Genomic DNA, 14,549 nt, shown 5'->3' with positions numbered 1-14,549 from the left:
TGCTAAACATATGCTAATAGATATGCTAGCTTTTATATAGTTAAAAAAAAACTTTATGATATTAAGCTCACACATTTTTCACCTTACATGGTTACTTTTTAAACTTGTTTTTTTTAAGTTGGTGTTCTTGTGTAAAGATGAATGAAGAATTAAGAATAAAGAGTTTTTAAAGTATCGAAGGTGTGAAGAAGAGGGGGATGGCGTGATGATGATGATGATGATGATGATGAAGGGGACCTCGTGAGCAGACTGGTGAGGAAGATCATCAGGAGCAAGTCGTGTTTTTCACATCTTCAGCGGAACATTCTCACATCTTTTTTTCATCTTTTTAAATTTTTTTTTATCACGGATTCAGAGGTCGAACAGTTTGAAAGAAGACCAAGAAGACCAAGACCAGCTCGAACGGGGCGCACGTGAGTGCTACCCGACTAGCTAACAGCGCACCGAGTCCCAGTTGAAGTCCTCATCTCCAACACAACATGATGTTCTTTGGGACTCTGTTTGTTCTTTTCTCCTCCGGTAGGTTCCATAATTCTATTCCTTTATGCTCGTATTTTTGGCTTCCCCGAGTACTGTAGGTTTCATTTCCATGGAATAATTATCTTTCATTGTAACAAACATTATTAGTAACGATGACGTCATTCAGAGCGATTGAGGAATGAAGCAGTATAGGACCACAATGTTGATATCACACAATTAATTTACCTTGAATATGTTGAAAAGAAACTAAAACAAGATAGAAGGAAAACAAAATTTAAAAAAGTCTTCAACCCCCCCCCACAAAAAAAACCAAAAAAAAAAACAGTAATCCAGGTTGAGATAAAACACATTAAATTTTCAGCATGTTTAATGAGTGCTGACTTTTACATTTACTGCTTGGTAATGGCTGTGGTCAGACACAAATATGCCGACAAGGCATTCTATATAGTCTCTATTCTACACCACATGACTTCGCAACTCAACTTCCATGTCCATACAGTACTACAAATACTAAGTACTAATCATTATTAGTAGTATTATTATTCTTCATGCGGACCATTTATCGGCAGCAGCTTTTTGTTGTCGTTTCCAGCGTATTTTTTATTAATTTATATTAATATTAATAACATACAAAAAAAAACAACAAAAGTTGAGAAAAGTAAAAAGGTGTAATGTAAGGAGATACTACAGCTACTACTACTACTACTACTAATAATAATAATAATGCAGGATAGCTTTAATTTTTTTTAGCATGCGACCATTGATGGACACTTTCACTCCACTTGACTTGAATGCTGTGATGGAATCAGTAGTATAATATGTAGTATAGTTTTGTTCTTGCTTTGCATTGCTCAAATGTTGATAATTTTTTGTTTTGTATTTCAGACACTGATTTGGAAAAAAATTACATCTTTATTCAAATGCACGTGGAGGAAAAAGAATTAAATTACTAAAAAAAGCGAGATGAGGAACAGATACGGAAGGAAGTTAATATACAGAAAGTAGAAGAAGAAAGTATGGAAAAAATACACTCTTTGAAACAAACTGCAGCACCAAACCAAAAAACAACAAGGCACAGAGACAACATGTTATTTATTTATTATAATATTAGGACATTTTTTTTTTTTCAAAATTTTCATTTGTACATTTCATGAAGGAAATGTGTATTGAGGCAATTCTTTAATAACAATCCTTTCTGAATGTCCCTAAATAGGCTTTTTACTCACAAACATTTAACATTTAATTTAATTTAAAACCAGTATCATAAATAAACAAATCTTATTTTCAGATGACACAAATAAACAAAAATATGTTAGTGTGAGAGGTCTCACTTGCTCACATTTTGTATTTTCTGAACATATACGGGTGAGTTTTTAGAGCTAATATGCTAATAATAAAGAAAAAATATGCTTGCTGACTGTATTTTTTAAAATAATGGCCAATAGTTCCCAAATTGATATCCCTTTACATAAAATTGGATGTAATTATTGTTGTAGTTGCACATCGAATTGTTTACCACAAAGATATTTCCCCTACTTATTATAGATTAAAAAATTATTTCCATCTGTGATTAAATGCAATTAATTGTGAGTTAACTATAGACAAAATGTGATTAATCACAATCAAATATTTTAATTGATTGACAGCCCGAAAAAAAATTCCACTCTATGCTGCTAAAATGACATTTATTTTTTAGAGCTAACATTTATTTTTTAGAGCTAATATGCTAATAATAAAGAAAAATAGTAATACAAAAATATGCTTGCTGACTGTATTTTTTAAAATAATGGCCCATAGTTCCCAAATTGATATCCCTTTACATAAAATTGGATGTAATTATTGTTGTAGTTGCACATCGAATTGTTTACCACAAAGATATTTCCCCTACTTATTATAGATTAAAAAATTATTTCCATCTGTGATTAAATGCAATTAATTGTGAGTTAACTATAGACAAAATGTGATTAATCACAATCAAATATTTTAATTGATTGACAGCCCGAAAAAAAATTCCACTCTATGCTGCTAAAATGACATTTATTTTTTAGAGCTAACATTTATTTTTTAGAGCTAATATGCTAATAATAAAGAAAAATAGTAATACAAAAATATGCTTGCTGACTGTATTTTTTAAAATAATGGCCAATAGTTCCCAAATTCATATCCCTTTTCATAAAATTGGATGTAATTATAGTTGTAGTTGCACATTGAATTGTTTACCACAAAGATATTTCCCCTACTTATTATAGATAAAAAACTTATTTCCATCTGTGATTAAATGCAATTAATTGTGAGTTAACTATAGACAAAATGTGATTAATCGCAATCAAATATTTTAATCGATTGACAGCCCTATAAAAAATTCCACTCTATGCTGCTAAAATGACATTTATTTTTTAGAGCTAACATTTAGTTTTTAGAGCTAATATGCTAATAATAAAGAAAAATAGTAATACAAAAATATGCTTGCTGACTGTATTTTTTTTTAAATAATGGCCAATAGTTCCCAAATTGATATCCCTTTTCATAAAATTGGATGTAATTATTGTTGTAGTTGCACATCGAATTGTTTACCACAAAGATATTTCCCCTACTTATTATAGATAAAACTTCTGATTAAATGCAGTTAATTGTGAGTTAACTATAGACAAAATGTGATTAATCGCAATCAAATATTTTAATCGATTGACATCCCTAAAAAAAATTCCACTCTATGCTACTAAAATGACATTTATTCTTGTAAAATTGTAACTTTTTGTAGAAAACAGAAAAAGTAACACTTTTATTTCACAGCTATTCAACTTCCTGTACTTGACTTATTCTGTATAGTACACACAAATTTTCATGATCACATTCACAGCGTTACTTCATGATGGAGCTCACCGACCCCGCCAATATCTGTCTATCTGCGTCACATTGTTTATATATCGTTATGTCTTTTGTGGGGTCATACATATTTTCCCGATACAATCCTGTGCGGACAGCTTGTCCAAAATGGTCATAAACAAAAGCTTTTGGTGAACACGACCTAAAAGGAGCATCGACAGCAGGTGCGCAGGCTGAATAGAACTAATAAGTGAAATGGCTTGAGCTCACCCCATCCTGCTGTTCTTACTCACGCTGCCTTGACACCCTCTAAGTCTCCACAGCAACCCCCACTTCAACACCACTCCCTGATGACGACCCCCCCCCCCCGCAATCCTCCCCTCCTCCAGGGTAGCAATATCATCAATATCTTGCATGTTCTTCTCCTCATAGGTGTATTGCCTTTCCCAGTTCCCAACATCACTTTCGCTGCCTTTGCAACTAACTGCGTTGAAGCTCATGTGGAGTGTTCCATGGACCCCCAATGCAAAGACTTGTACCAGGGCTTGGAGCTGTGTACCGCCGATACGTCTGTGGCACCAATGGGGGAGCAGGCAGTGACTGAGTGCCTTCAACAACAGGATGCTCTGCTGGCCAAGCAGCCTTCTTTGTCAGCTTGCAAGTGTCATCGTGGCTTCCGCAAGGAGGAGCAGTGCTTGCAGATATATTGGAGAGTACATCTGCTGCAAGGTCAGTCAGGGACCGGCGGAGGTTAGTGAATGTCAAAGCAGGTTTGTAGTAAAAACATAAAATACCTTCAATTCTAACCCAGAGCTAAAATGACAAACAACCATTCACACTCACATTCATACCTATGGAACTATTATCATTGTTCATTCATTCATTTTCTACCGCTTATCCTCATGAGGGTCGCCGGGGGTGGACACCCTTTACTGGTTGCCAGCCAATCACAGGGCACATATAGACAAACAACCATTCACACTCACATTCATACCTATGGACAATTTGGAGTCGCTAATTAACCTAGCATGTTTTTTTTTTTGGAATGTGGGAGGAAACCGGAGTACCCGTAGAAAACCCACGCATGCATGGGGAGAACATGCAAACTCCACACAAAGATGGCCGAGGGTGGGGAAAGACAAGATAAGAAGACAAAAAGTTACCACTTCCACACAAAATAAGAGGAGAACTCATTCATTCATTCATTTTCTACCGCTTATCCTTACAAGGGTCGCAGGGGGTGCTGGAGCCTATCCCAGCTGTCTTCGGGTGAGAAGCAGGGTACACCCTGGACTGGTGGCCAGCCAATCACAGGGCACATATAGACAAACAACCATTCACACTCACATTCATACCTATGGACAGTTTGGAATGTGGGAGGAAACCAGAGTACCCGGAGAAAACCCACACATGCACGGGGAGAACATGCAACCTCCACACAGAGATAACTGAGGGTGGAATTGAACTCAGGTCTCTTACCTGTGAGGCCGCTGTGCAGCCCTAGATAATCAGATTATCCTACAGTAGTTACTTCAATCCAAGTCATGTGTTTGTATGGATTCACTGTAAAACTGTTTATTATAGTTTCTAGGGATTAACATGGGACTTATTTCCACAGTGGAGGATGACATGGAAATATCTCCGTATGACAACACACAAATGGATACTCGTATGGCCTCCTTAGTGGCAGGTAAAACACACTTTGACATGTTTTTGCAGTAAAGTGGTCCTAGTAATGGCACTTCTAGAGAAAGTATCATATATTGTCATATATTGTACTATATGTGTCATACATTTTGCCCAGCCTCAACATTGTTGCAAGTAGACGTGGAAAACCAATGCTTGAAAGCAGCTCAGGACTGCGGCCTGTATGAGAAGTGTGGTGCTTTGCGATCCGAGTACGTTCTCGCCTGCACCAAGAAGGTACCAGGAAGCGATCGATGTAACCAGCACAAGTGTCACCGGGCGCTGCGGCGATTCTTGGAGAGAGTACCAGAGGAGTACAGCTTTGGTGTCCTGTTCTGCCCGTGCACTAACACTCTGTGTGGCGAAAGGAGGAGGAAAACCATCGTACCTTCTTGCGCCTACGAGGAGATGGACGACTTGCAACCCAACTGTCTCCATCTACAAAGCTTTTGCCGCAAGGATGCTCTTTGCAGGTTGGTTTTTACATTTTAAACCAATCTAAATCCATGGTTCTCAGACATTGTGGAGGAGTTGAAGTATCTCGGGAGTGAGGGAAGCTCTCGATGGAGCCATCCATCTACGTTCATCCCCTCTTCTATGGTCAAAAGCTTTGGGTAGTAAATCAGTCAAGGTGGCTCCAGCATCTTCTTGCATCTCACTCAGACACAGAGATACTTGAACTCCTCCTGCATCCATCTTCTATGCTGGAGCCTATCCAAGCTGACTTTGGCGGGGGTGCACCCTGGACTGCTCGAAAGCCAATTGCACACTCACCTTCATAAGTATAGTCAATTTCGAGTCATGTTATTTTAAGTCTAGAAGGCTCTAGTAATGTTAAAAAAAACATATTTAGAAGAACATAAACAGGTTTTCTGTGCTCGAATCCATCAGAATACCCGTATAATATTCTTCCTATTGTGCAATTAATAATACAAAATTACAAAATTACTATGTTCATGCTCACAAACACACCTTCGTGTTTCCAGGTCAAGATTAGCCGATTTCCTTCAGAACTGCCAGCCATCAACAACAAGCAACGGTTGTCTCAGGGACTCAGCAGGTCTCTGCCTTCGAGCCTATGCAGGACTCATCGGTATGGATACCCTCTACATTTGTTTACATTACGTTTATAACAAATTGATTCATTTTTCTTAGAATTTGGAAAAAATTGCTGCATTTACACATGATATAGTACTCTGGCGTCCCCCAGGGAGAGACACCTCACACAAACCACATTCGACCTGGTTTGTTTTTTCCAAAACCGCTGTACCTGGATTTCTCAAATCTGAACTGGATTATGGAATACATGCTAAACATTCATTTGAAAATATTTTCAGATTCAGTTTAAAAACCACTTTAACTCGACATTTCAAAATCTGCACTGGATTACATTACAGACTTTGAAAGTTCATAAAAATTGCAATCAATTCAGATTTGATCTGATTAAAGATCTGATTTTTTGAGTTAAAAAAAAAACACTGTGCCTTCTCAGACCTGAACTGGATTATGACACAAGGATTCTGATTTGTGAAATCGTTTATCGTCTACCGTTTAGACCATATTAGAACACACGCAGTTAAAAAAAAGGCTGTATACAGACTTCTCAGATCTGGACTGGATAGATTAATGATTTACAAAAACACAGTTTCTGATTAGTGGAATATTTCTATTTGTGAAAATGCAATAAAACACTGAGACCACTTTAGAACTGGTCTAGTACGACAACAACTGTGCCTGGACTTTTCAAATCCGGACTGGATTACGCAACAGTGGCTCAACATTCATTATGGCACAGTACCTAGACTTCTCTTCTTCTGTGGTTTTCGAACTAGACCGGGTTTAAAACGTTGTCTTTAATGCATTTTTTTTCCAAATTAGAAACTGTTTTTATTACATTTTACGATCTGTAGATGACTCCAGTTCTAGATCTAAGAAGTCTAGTCATCCATGTACATACAGTAAACCTCGGATATATCGGATTCAATTGTTCCCACTGGTTTTGTCCGATATAAGCGAAATCCGTTATATGTGTATACCGGAAAATGTCCGTTTTACGCATATATCGGATTTACATCCGGTATATGCGTAAATCGGATTTTATGCGTTATAAAAAGGCACTTCCTTGACTATGTTTCCAATGTACCTGGACTGGGCAATGAAAAGAGACGTAAGGTAATGAGAATGTAACTTTATTGGACTCTGAGCATAACAAATTGTTAATTAAGCTAGGCCCTGTTACGCCCGTCAGGCCTATGTTGTTTCCAATAGTGAGGTTAAGATCTCATTCACTGCTGTGCTAGTATTATTGACGTCACTCACTTTTATATTTGTCCTAAATCTGGAGCCAGGAGAAAGACAATAGCCAGTGACATCAACAAGATTAGCATAACGATGCGGCCATCCGATATATGCGAGGGAAATTTAATGGAAATGCATTGGAACGGGACTGGAGATTTTGTCCGAAATAGGCAAAATCCGTTATAAAAAATCCGATATATGCAATGAATTTTTATTGGAAATGCATTACAGAAAAATCGGTTCTTTTTTATCTGTCGTTGTGAGCGAATTTCCGATATATCCGAGTCCGATATATCCGAGGTTTACTGTGTATTGCAGGTGCCCAGGGTGTTATCCAATGAAACAAACCCACAAATTAACTACTAATTAACCCCCCAAAAAATATGATAAACAAATAAATAACTAGAAAATATTATCAAGTAATCCAAACAAAACAACAACAACAAAAAATAAATCAACAGATATTAGAAATTTAGGAACACACTAATAAATAGCTCCTACAAATGCATTTTTCCAAATCAGAAACTGTTTTTATTACATTTTACGATCTGTAGATGACTCCAGTTCTAGATCTAAGAAGTCTAGTCATCCATGTACATACAGTAAACCTCGGATATATCGGATTCAATTGTTCCCACTGGTTTTGTCCGATATAAGCGAAATCCGTTATATGCGTATACCGGAAAATGTCCGTTTTACGCATATATCGGATTTATATCCGGTATATGCGTAAATCGGATTTTATCCGTTATAAAAAGGCACTTCCTTGACTATGTTTCCAATGTACCTGGACGCGCAGGCAACGCTGCAAACGCTGCAAATGACGTCGTATAGCGGCCTGTCACGATTCGGCGAATCGGAGCGCCACAATGCGGCCATCCGACATCTGCGAGGGAAATTTAATGGAAATGCATTGGAACGGGACTGGAGATTTTGTCCGAAATAGGCGAAATCCGTTATAAAAAATCCGATATATGCAATGAATTTTTATTGGAAATGCATTACAGAAAAATCGGTTCTTTTTTATCTGTCCGTTGTGAGCGAATTTCCGATATATCCGAGTCCGATATATCCGAGGTTTACTGTATTTTGCAGGTGCCCAGGGTGTTATCCAATGAAACAAACCCACGAATTAACTACTAATTAACCCCCCAAAAAATATGACAAAACAAAACAAATAACTAGAAAATATTATCAAGTAATCCAAACAAAACAACAACAACAAAAAATAAATCAACAGATATTAGAAATTTAGGAACACACTAATAAATAGCTCCTACAAATGCATTTTTCCAAATCAGAAACTGTTTTTATTACATTTTACGATCTGTAGATGACTCCAGTTCTAGATCTAAGAAGTCTAGTCATCCATGTACATACAGTAAACCTCGGATATATCGGATTCAATTGTTCCCACTGGTTTTGTCCGATATAAGCGAAATCCGTTATATGCGTATACCGGAAAATGTCCATTTTACGCATATATCGGATTTATATCCGGTATATGCGTGAATCGGATTTTATCCGTTATAAAAAGACACTTCCTTGACTATGTTTCCAATGTACCTGGACGCGCAGGCAACGCTGCAAACGCTGCGAATGACGTCGTATAGCGGCCTGTCACGATTCAGCGAATCGGAGCGCCACGATGCGGCCATCCGATATATGCGAGGGAAATTTAATGGAAATGCATTGGAACGGGACTGGAGATTTTGTCCGAAATAGGCGAAATCCGTTATAAAAAATCCGATATATGCAATGAATTTTTATTGGAAATGCATTACAGAAAAATTGCTTCTTTTTTATCTGTCCGTTGTGAGCGAATTTCCGATATATCCGAGTCCGATATATCCGAGGTTTACTGTACTTTTGAAGCAATGACTCTTTGACCTTTAGGTACCATCATGACTCCAAACTACATCGGGAACGACTCTGCAGATGTTTCACTGTCTTGCAACTGCAAAGGCAGCGGCAACCAGTGGCAGGAATGTCTGAGATTGCAACGCATGTTCACGCACAACACCTGCCTGCGTGAGTGTCCGAAATATACAACACACAAACCAAAGAACCCGTGGATGGTTGGTTTAGCATTTTTGTAAATGCCCCCTTTAAGGTCAGAGTAGAGTTTAATTTAACTGTGTATGTGTTACTGGAAAACAATAACAGGGTTAATAACTGTTATTTTTAACACCGTTGCTTATAAATAATGCTGTCAATGTACACAGATCTGCACGTCCAAACAAGCCCGTACGTGTACGCCTATGCACTTCCCATAAACCTTACTCATTTATCAAGCTGCCTCCAGCTGAAACAATAAAGCCGCCAAAGATATATGTAGCTTCACACCTACTCACAACATTGGCCAGTAAAGCGCACTCACACACCGAGAGAGGAAAAAAAAAATCATGATTTGTTTTTTGTCTCCGTGCAGGTAATTCCATCAATTGGATGGGGAACCCTGGCTCTCTGCCTGGAGATGTAACGCCCCCTCCTGCTCCTAGACCCTCCCCGCTGGTTCAGGAAGATGTCATGCTGAGCAAAAACCACGTACCCTCTGACCACCACATTGTGAGTATACACATGATCACATTTTAGCCTTGAATGTATCTCAGATAGCATGCCTGTTACCTCAAACGGTGAGCGTGCAGAGACGGACTATGGGTCTCAGAGGAGACTCCAGGGTGACCTAGGGATTAGATTTGATTAGATAGAACTTTATTGATCCCTTGAGTGTGATCCCACGGGGGAAATGAAGGGTCTAAGGTTGCTCCCGTTGGAGGTGGCTGGAGAGGGAGAAGTCACACACTGCTGCCATCAACCAGCCAGACGTCAATGAACTGAAACCATACTGAATTCTTTGACGATGTTCAAATATTTTGACTTGTGGGCCGCATTGAGTTAACAAAATTGCCCGGGCGGCCAGAACATACGTATATTTAACATATACATTATTTGTATAATTTCATTTGTCACATTTTTCAGGAGCACTTTAAACATCAGAACACATCAAACTCATTCATTCATTCATTTTCTACCGCTTTTCCCTCACGAGGGTTGCGGCATGTTTTTTTGGAATGTGGGAGGAAACCGGAGTACCCGGAAAAAAACCCACGCATGCACGGGGAGAACATGCAAACTCCACACAGAGATGGCCGAGGGTGGGGAAAGACAAAATAAGAAGCCAAAAAGTTACCACTTCCACACAAAATAGGAGGAGAACTCATTCATTCATTCATTTTCTACCGCTTATCCTCAAGAGGGTCGTGGGGGGGGGGGGGTGCTGGAGCCTATCCCAGCTGTCTTTGGGCGAGAGGCGGGGTACACCCTGGACTGGGCGCCAGCCAATCACAGGGCACATATAGACAAACAACCATTCACACTCACATTCATACCTATGGACAATTTGGAGTCGCCAATTAACCTAGCATGTTTTTGGAATGTGGGAGGAGACCGGAGTACCCGGAGAAAACCCACGCATGCACGGGGAGAACATGCAAACTCCACACAGAGATGGCCGAGGGTGGAATTGAACCCTGGTCTCCTAGCTGTGAGGTCTGCCAGTTTGTATGTTAAAAGTTGAAATACTTAGAAAGCAACTGGCGGGCCGGATTCAAACGCTTGGTGTGCCGAATGTGGCCCCCTTGGCTGTAGTTTGCCCACCCCTGTTCTAGACGGTTGCTCATATTAGGCCCATTTTCGGTGCTTTGTATTGGACTCCTCTAGAGCTGCTACACACAATAACATAAAAAGCTTTCAAGATCTTCCAGATTCTGCACCTCTTTCCGCAGTGTTTCCACTGACTTCCTACTTCCAACCCAAACAGTTTCATTTACTCAACAAATGCCCACTCTCAAGCGCTCCCGAGGACTTCTGGAGACTAAGTTCATATACTGAGTGCAGGCAACCTGTTTGGTTGTCTTTTTTTTAGTAAATAGGACATCCGACTTGCAAGTCATGTTGCCAGTTTGTATGTTAAAAGTTGAAATACTTAGAAAGCAACTGGCGGGCCGGATTCAAACGCTTGGTGTGCCGCATGTGGCCCCCTTGGCTGTAGTTTGCCCACCCCTGTTCTTTGTATTGGACTCCTCTAGAGCTGCTACACACAATAACATAAAAAGCTTTCAAGATCTTCCAGATTCTGCACCTCTGTTTCCACTGACTTCCTACTTTCAACCCAAACAGTTTCATTTACTCAACCCATGGCCCACTCTCAAGCGCTCCCGAGGACTTCTGGAGATTAGGTTCACATCTACTGAGTGCAGGCAACCTGCAGCCCATATAAGAATTGCATTGATGTCAGTAGAACAGAAAACTTCTTTCAGGACTCACAAATACCAAATACGCAAACCTCATTTCTAACAAGAGAATACAACATTTGATGGTCAGAAAAGCGGAAAAAGCATAAAAAAAAGCTCTTTAATATAGAAAAGGTGGTGAATGAAAATGTATAAAGGTTATGTATTTAAGATATGCCTTTATTCGTCCCTCAGTGGAGGAAATTAGTATATATTTGTATATTTGACAAACTGAACTCTTGTTTCTGCTCATCAGGTGGTGTACAACGAGGACAAATCCAAACAAAGAAAGGAGCAAGATGAAGGAGGTCAATTCGATGTCATCCCGCAGTACTTGGAGAGGGCCACCGTCACCCACCTGGGACCCTCTGTCGCTGGGGTGGCTGTCCCCGTTGTTGTTTCCTTGCAACTTTTCCTTCTGCTTGTTTGTGCTGCACTGACTTGGCAATAGAGCAAAAGATTGACGACATGTTGAGAGGACAGAGGTCTACACTGATATTCATAAGCCGGACAGGTGAAAATGCTGGATTGATGCGTGTAAAGTGTACAGAAACCCTTCACTCCAGGTGTGGAGCATCACATTGTCTTGTATTTTTACCCCCCCCGTGTTTATTCTCAAGCAGCATGATCCATTCATTCCGCACAAAACCGTCCCGACTGCCCTATTGTGCTCTCTGCTTGATAAATATGTACACACTATAAGGAACACTGAAAGCTTTTAAGAAACATTGTCAAGTGTTAGCGCGACATCTGTCATTGTTGGGGAAAACAATGCTATTTATATAATAGTTACCGTACAGAAATGTGGCGGTAAAAATCAATATACAAAAATATATATTAATCAATCAATCATTGCTGTTTTGTGCTTGAAAATCAAAACATATGCATATTTAAACAATTTTTTTCGATAAATTAAACATTTGAAGTATATGTAGGGGTGTTATTTCATGTCCAGAGGGCTCTAATAATGTTAAAAGCTATTTAGAAGGTTTCTATGCTCTATGAAAAGATTTTATTTACAAATAAAGAATCCTACTTTGTGGAAATTCACTTATAATGTTTGGGTCTGGAACAAATAAAAAATACAATCAACAAACAAGGGATTACTGTTCTTATTTTTATCAAGAAAGGGTGTGTGTATTGCCACCTGGGCTGTGAACCTCGGGCCCGGTGTGCCAACGGCTACCGTGCCAGCACCTAGCAAGAACGCCTCAAGTACCGAAAAGGTTGATGCAGTCCCATAGTGTCCCCACATCATGCCATGTGTCTATTTGCCTTTAGACATGAGTAAATTAGCTAAAATGCTAACATGCTAACAGTCATCACGCTAGCACTTAGCAAGACAGCCTCAAGGTTAGATAGTGCCAAGGTTGTCCTATAACACCCCTATATCATGGCATGTGTGTATATGCCTTTAGACATGAGTAAATTAGCTTAAATGCTAATATGCTAACGGCTACCATGCTAGCACCTAGCAAGAGAGCCTCAAGTTTAGAAAGTGCCAAGGTTGTTGTATAACCTCCCTACATCATGCCATGTGTGTATTTGCCTTTAGACATGAGTAAATTAGCTAAAATGCTAACATGCTAACAGGCATCATGCTAGCACCTAGCAAGAGAGCCTCAAGTTTAGAAAGTGCCAAGGTTGTTGTATAACCTCCCTACATCATGCCATGTGTGTATTTGCCTTTAGACACGAGTAAATTAGCTAAAATGCTAACATGCTAACAGTCATCATGCTAGCACCTAGCAAGAGAGCCTCAAGTTTAGAAAGTGCCAAGGTTGTTGTATAACCTCCCTACATCATGCCATGTGTGTATTTGCCTTTAGACATGAGTAAATTAGCTAAAATGCTAACATGCTAACAGTCATCATGCTAGCACAACATTTTTATGCATTTTATTGCAGTATTAGCAAGAGTAATGATGTCATTATTTCATTCAAGACCCGCCTCTTCTTAGGTTACTTTTCTGTGTTTATCAATAAATGTGCAAATTCATCCATTTTTACTTAAGAAAATGTTAAAAATGATTGGAATCATACATTTATAATACAGTTCACGGACAAACATGAATAATAGAAGCCAAAAAGTTACCACTTCCACACAAAATAGGAGGAGAACTCATTATTTCATTCATTTTCTACCGCTTATCCTCACAGGCATTGTGGGAGGTGCTGGAGCCTATCCCAGCTGTCTTCGGGTGAGAGGCAGGGTACACCCTGGACTGGTTGCCAGCCAATCACAGGGCACATATAGACAAACAACCATTCACACTCACATTCATACCTATGGACACTTTGGTCGTCACCAATCAAGCATTAGCATGTTTTGGAAACCGGAGTACCTGGAGAGAACATGCAAACTCCACACAGAGATAGCCAAGAGTGGGATTGAACTCATGTCTCCTAGCTGTGAGGTCTGGACGCTAACCACTCGTCCACCGTGCAGCCCTTCTGACGTGTTGTCATGTTTAATATGGTGTTAAGAATATTTCACCGGCCAATTAAGGAATTAATCGCAGGGCCTAAACGGCCCCTTGTGCCGCACTTTGGACACCAATGACTAAACATGTTTTTTAATTAATTCACATGAGATTCAAGGCGCTTTTTTTTTTGCACTGATGTTAAATAGAGCGAAATGATGCGTTCAGATGCGTCTTCTTTTCAAGTCACACACCTGGCGAAGGCGTGGAGACACGTGTCGTGTATAAATAGTTTATGTTTTGCGTGAATGACAGCTTGACCCCCCCGTCCCTCCCCCAGCACCTACCCTCCTCATCCATTATCCCTGCAGGTGATGAAAAGACAGGTGATGTTCAGGGGTGTATTTAGTCATTTGGGGGGTCTAAAGTAGTCATTCAGGCACTGCAAGGTGGGCAGCAGCTAGTTACATACTGTATAATATTCCTAAAAAAATTATATATTCACCCTCTCACACTGTTAAACATTAAGCACCTTTTGAATG

The 14,549-nt window shown here is 39.4% G+C and overlaps 1 protein-coding gene across 1 annotated transcript; it reads left to right on the top strand.

Moving 5' to 3' along the window:
• The first annotated feature begins 245 nt into the window (after positions 1-245).
• On the top strand, positions 246-12,654 carry gfra3 (GDNF family receptor alpha 3). The gene is made up of 8 exons (XM_058063521.1): positions 246-519; positions 3,739-4,035; positions 4,925-4,996; positions 5,111-5,465; positions 5,979-6,085; positions 9,187-9,321; positions 9,722-9,858; positions 11,842-12,654. The coding sequence occupies exons 1-8, from the start codon at positions 480-482 to the stop codon at positions 12,034-12,036; spliced, it is 1,338 nt and encodes a 445-aa protein (XP_057919504.1). The 5' UTR covers positions 246-479; the 3' UTR covers positions 12,037-12,654.
• Positions 12,655-14,549: the final 1,895 nt, after the last annotated feature.

The sequence above is a fragment of the Doryrhamphus excisus genome, chromosome 23 (genome assembly GCF_030265055.1).
Source record: "Doryrhamphus excisus isolate RoL2022-K1 chromosome 23, RoL_Dexc_1.0, whole genome shotgun sequence".
Taxonomy (NCBI): domain Eukaryota; kingdom Metazoa; phylum Chordata; class Actinopteri; order Syngnathiformes; family Syngnathidae; genus Doryrhamphus; species Doryrhamphus excisus.
The sequence above is the reverse complement of the archived record's forward strand: the minus strand, read 5'-3'. Positions and strand labels throughout refer to the sequence as shown.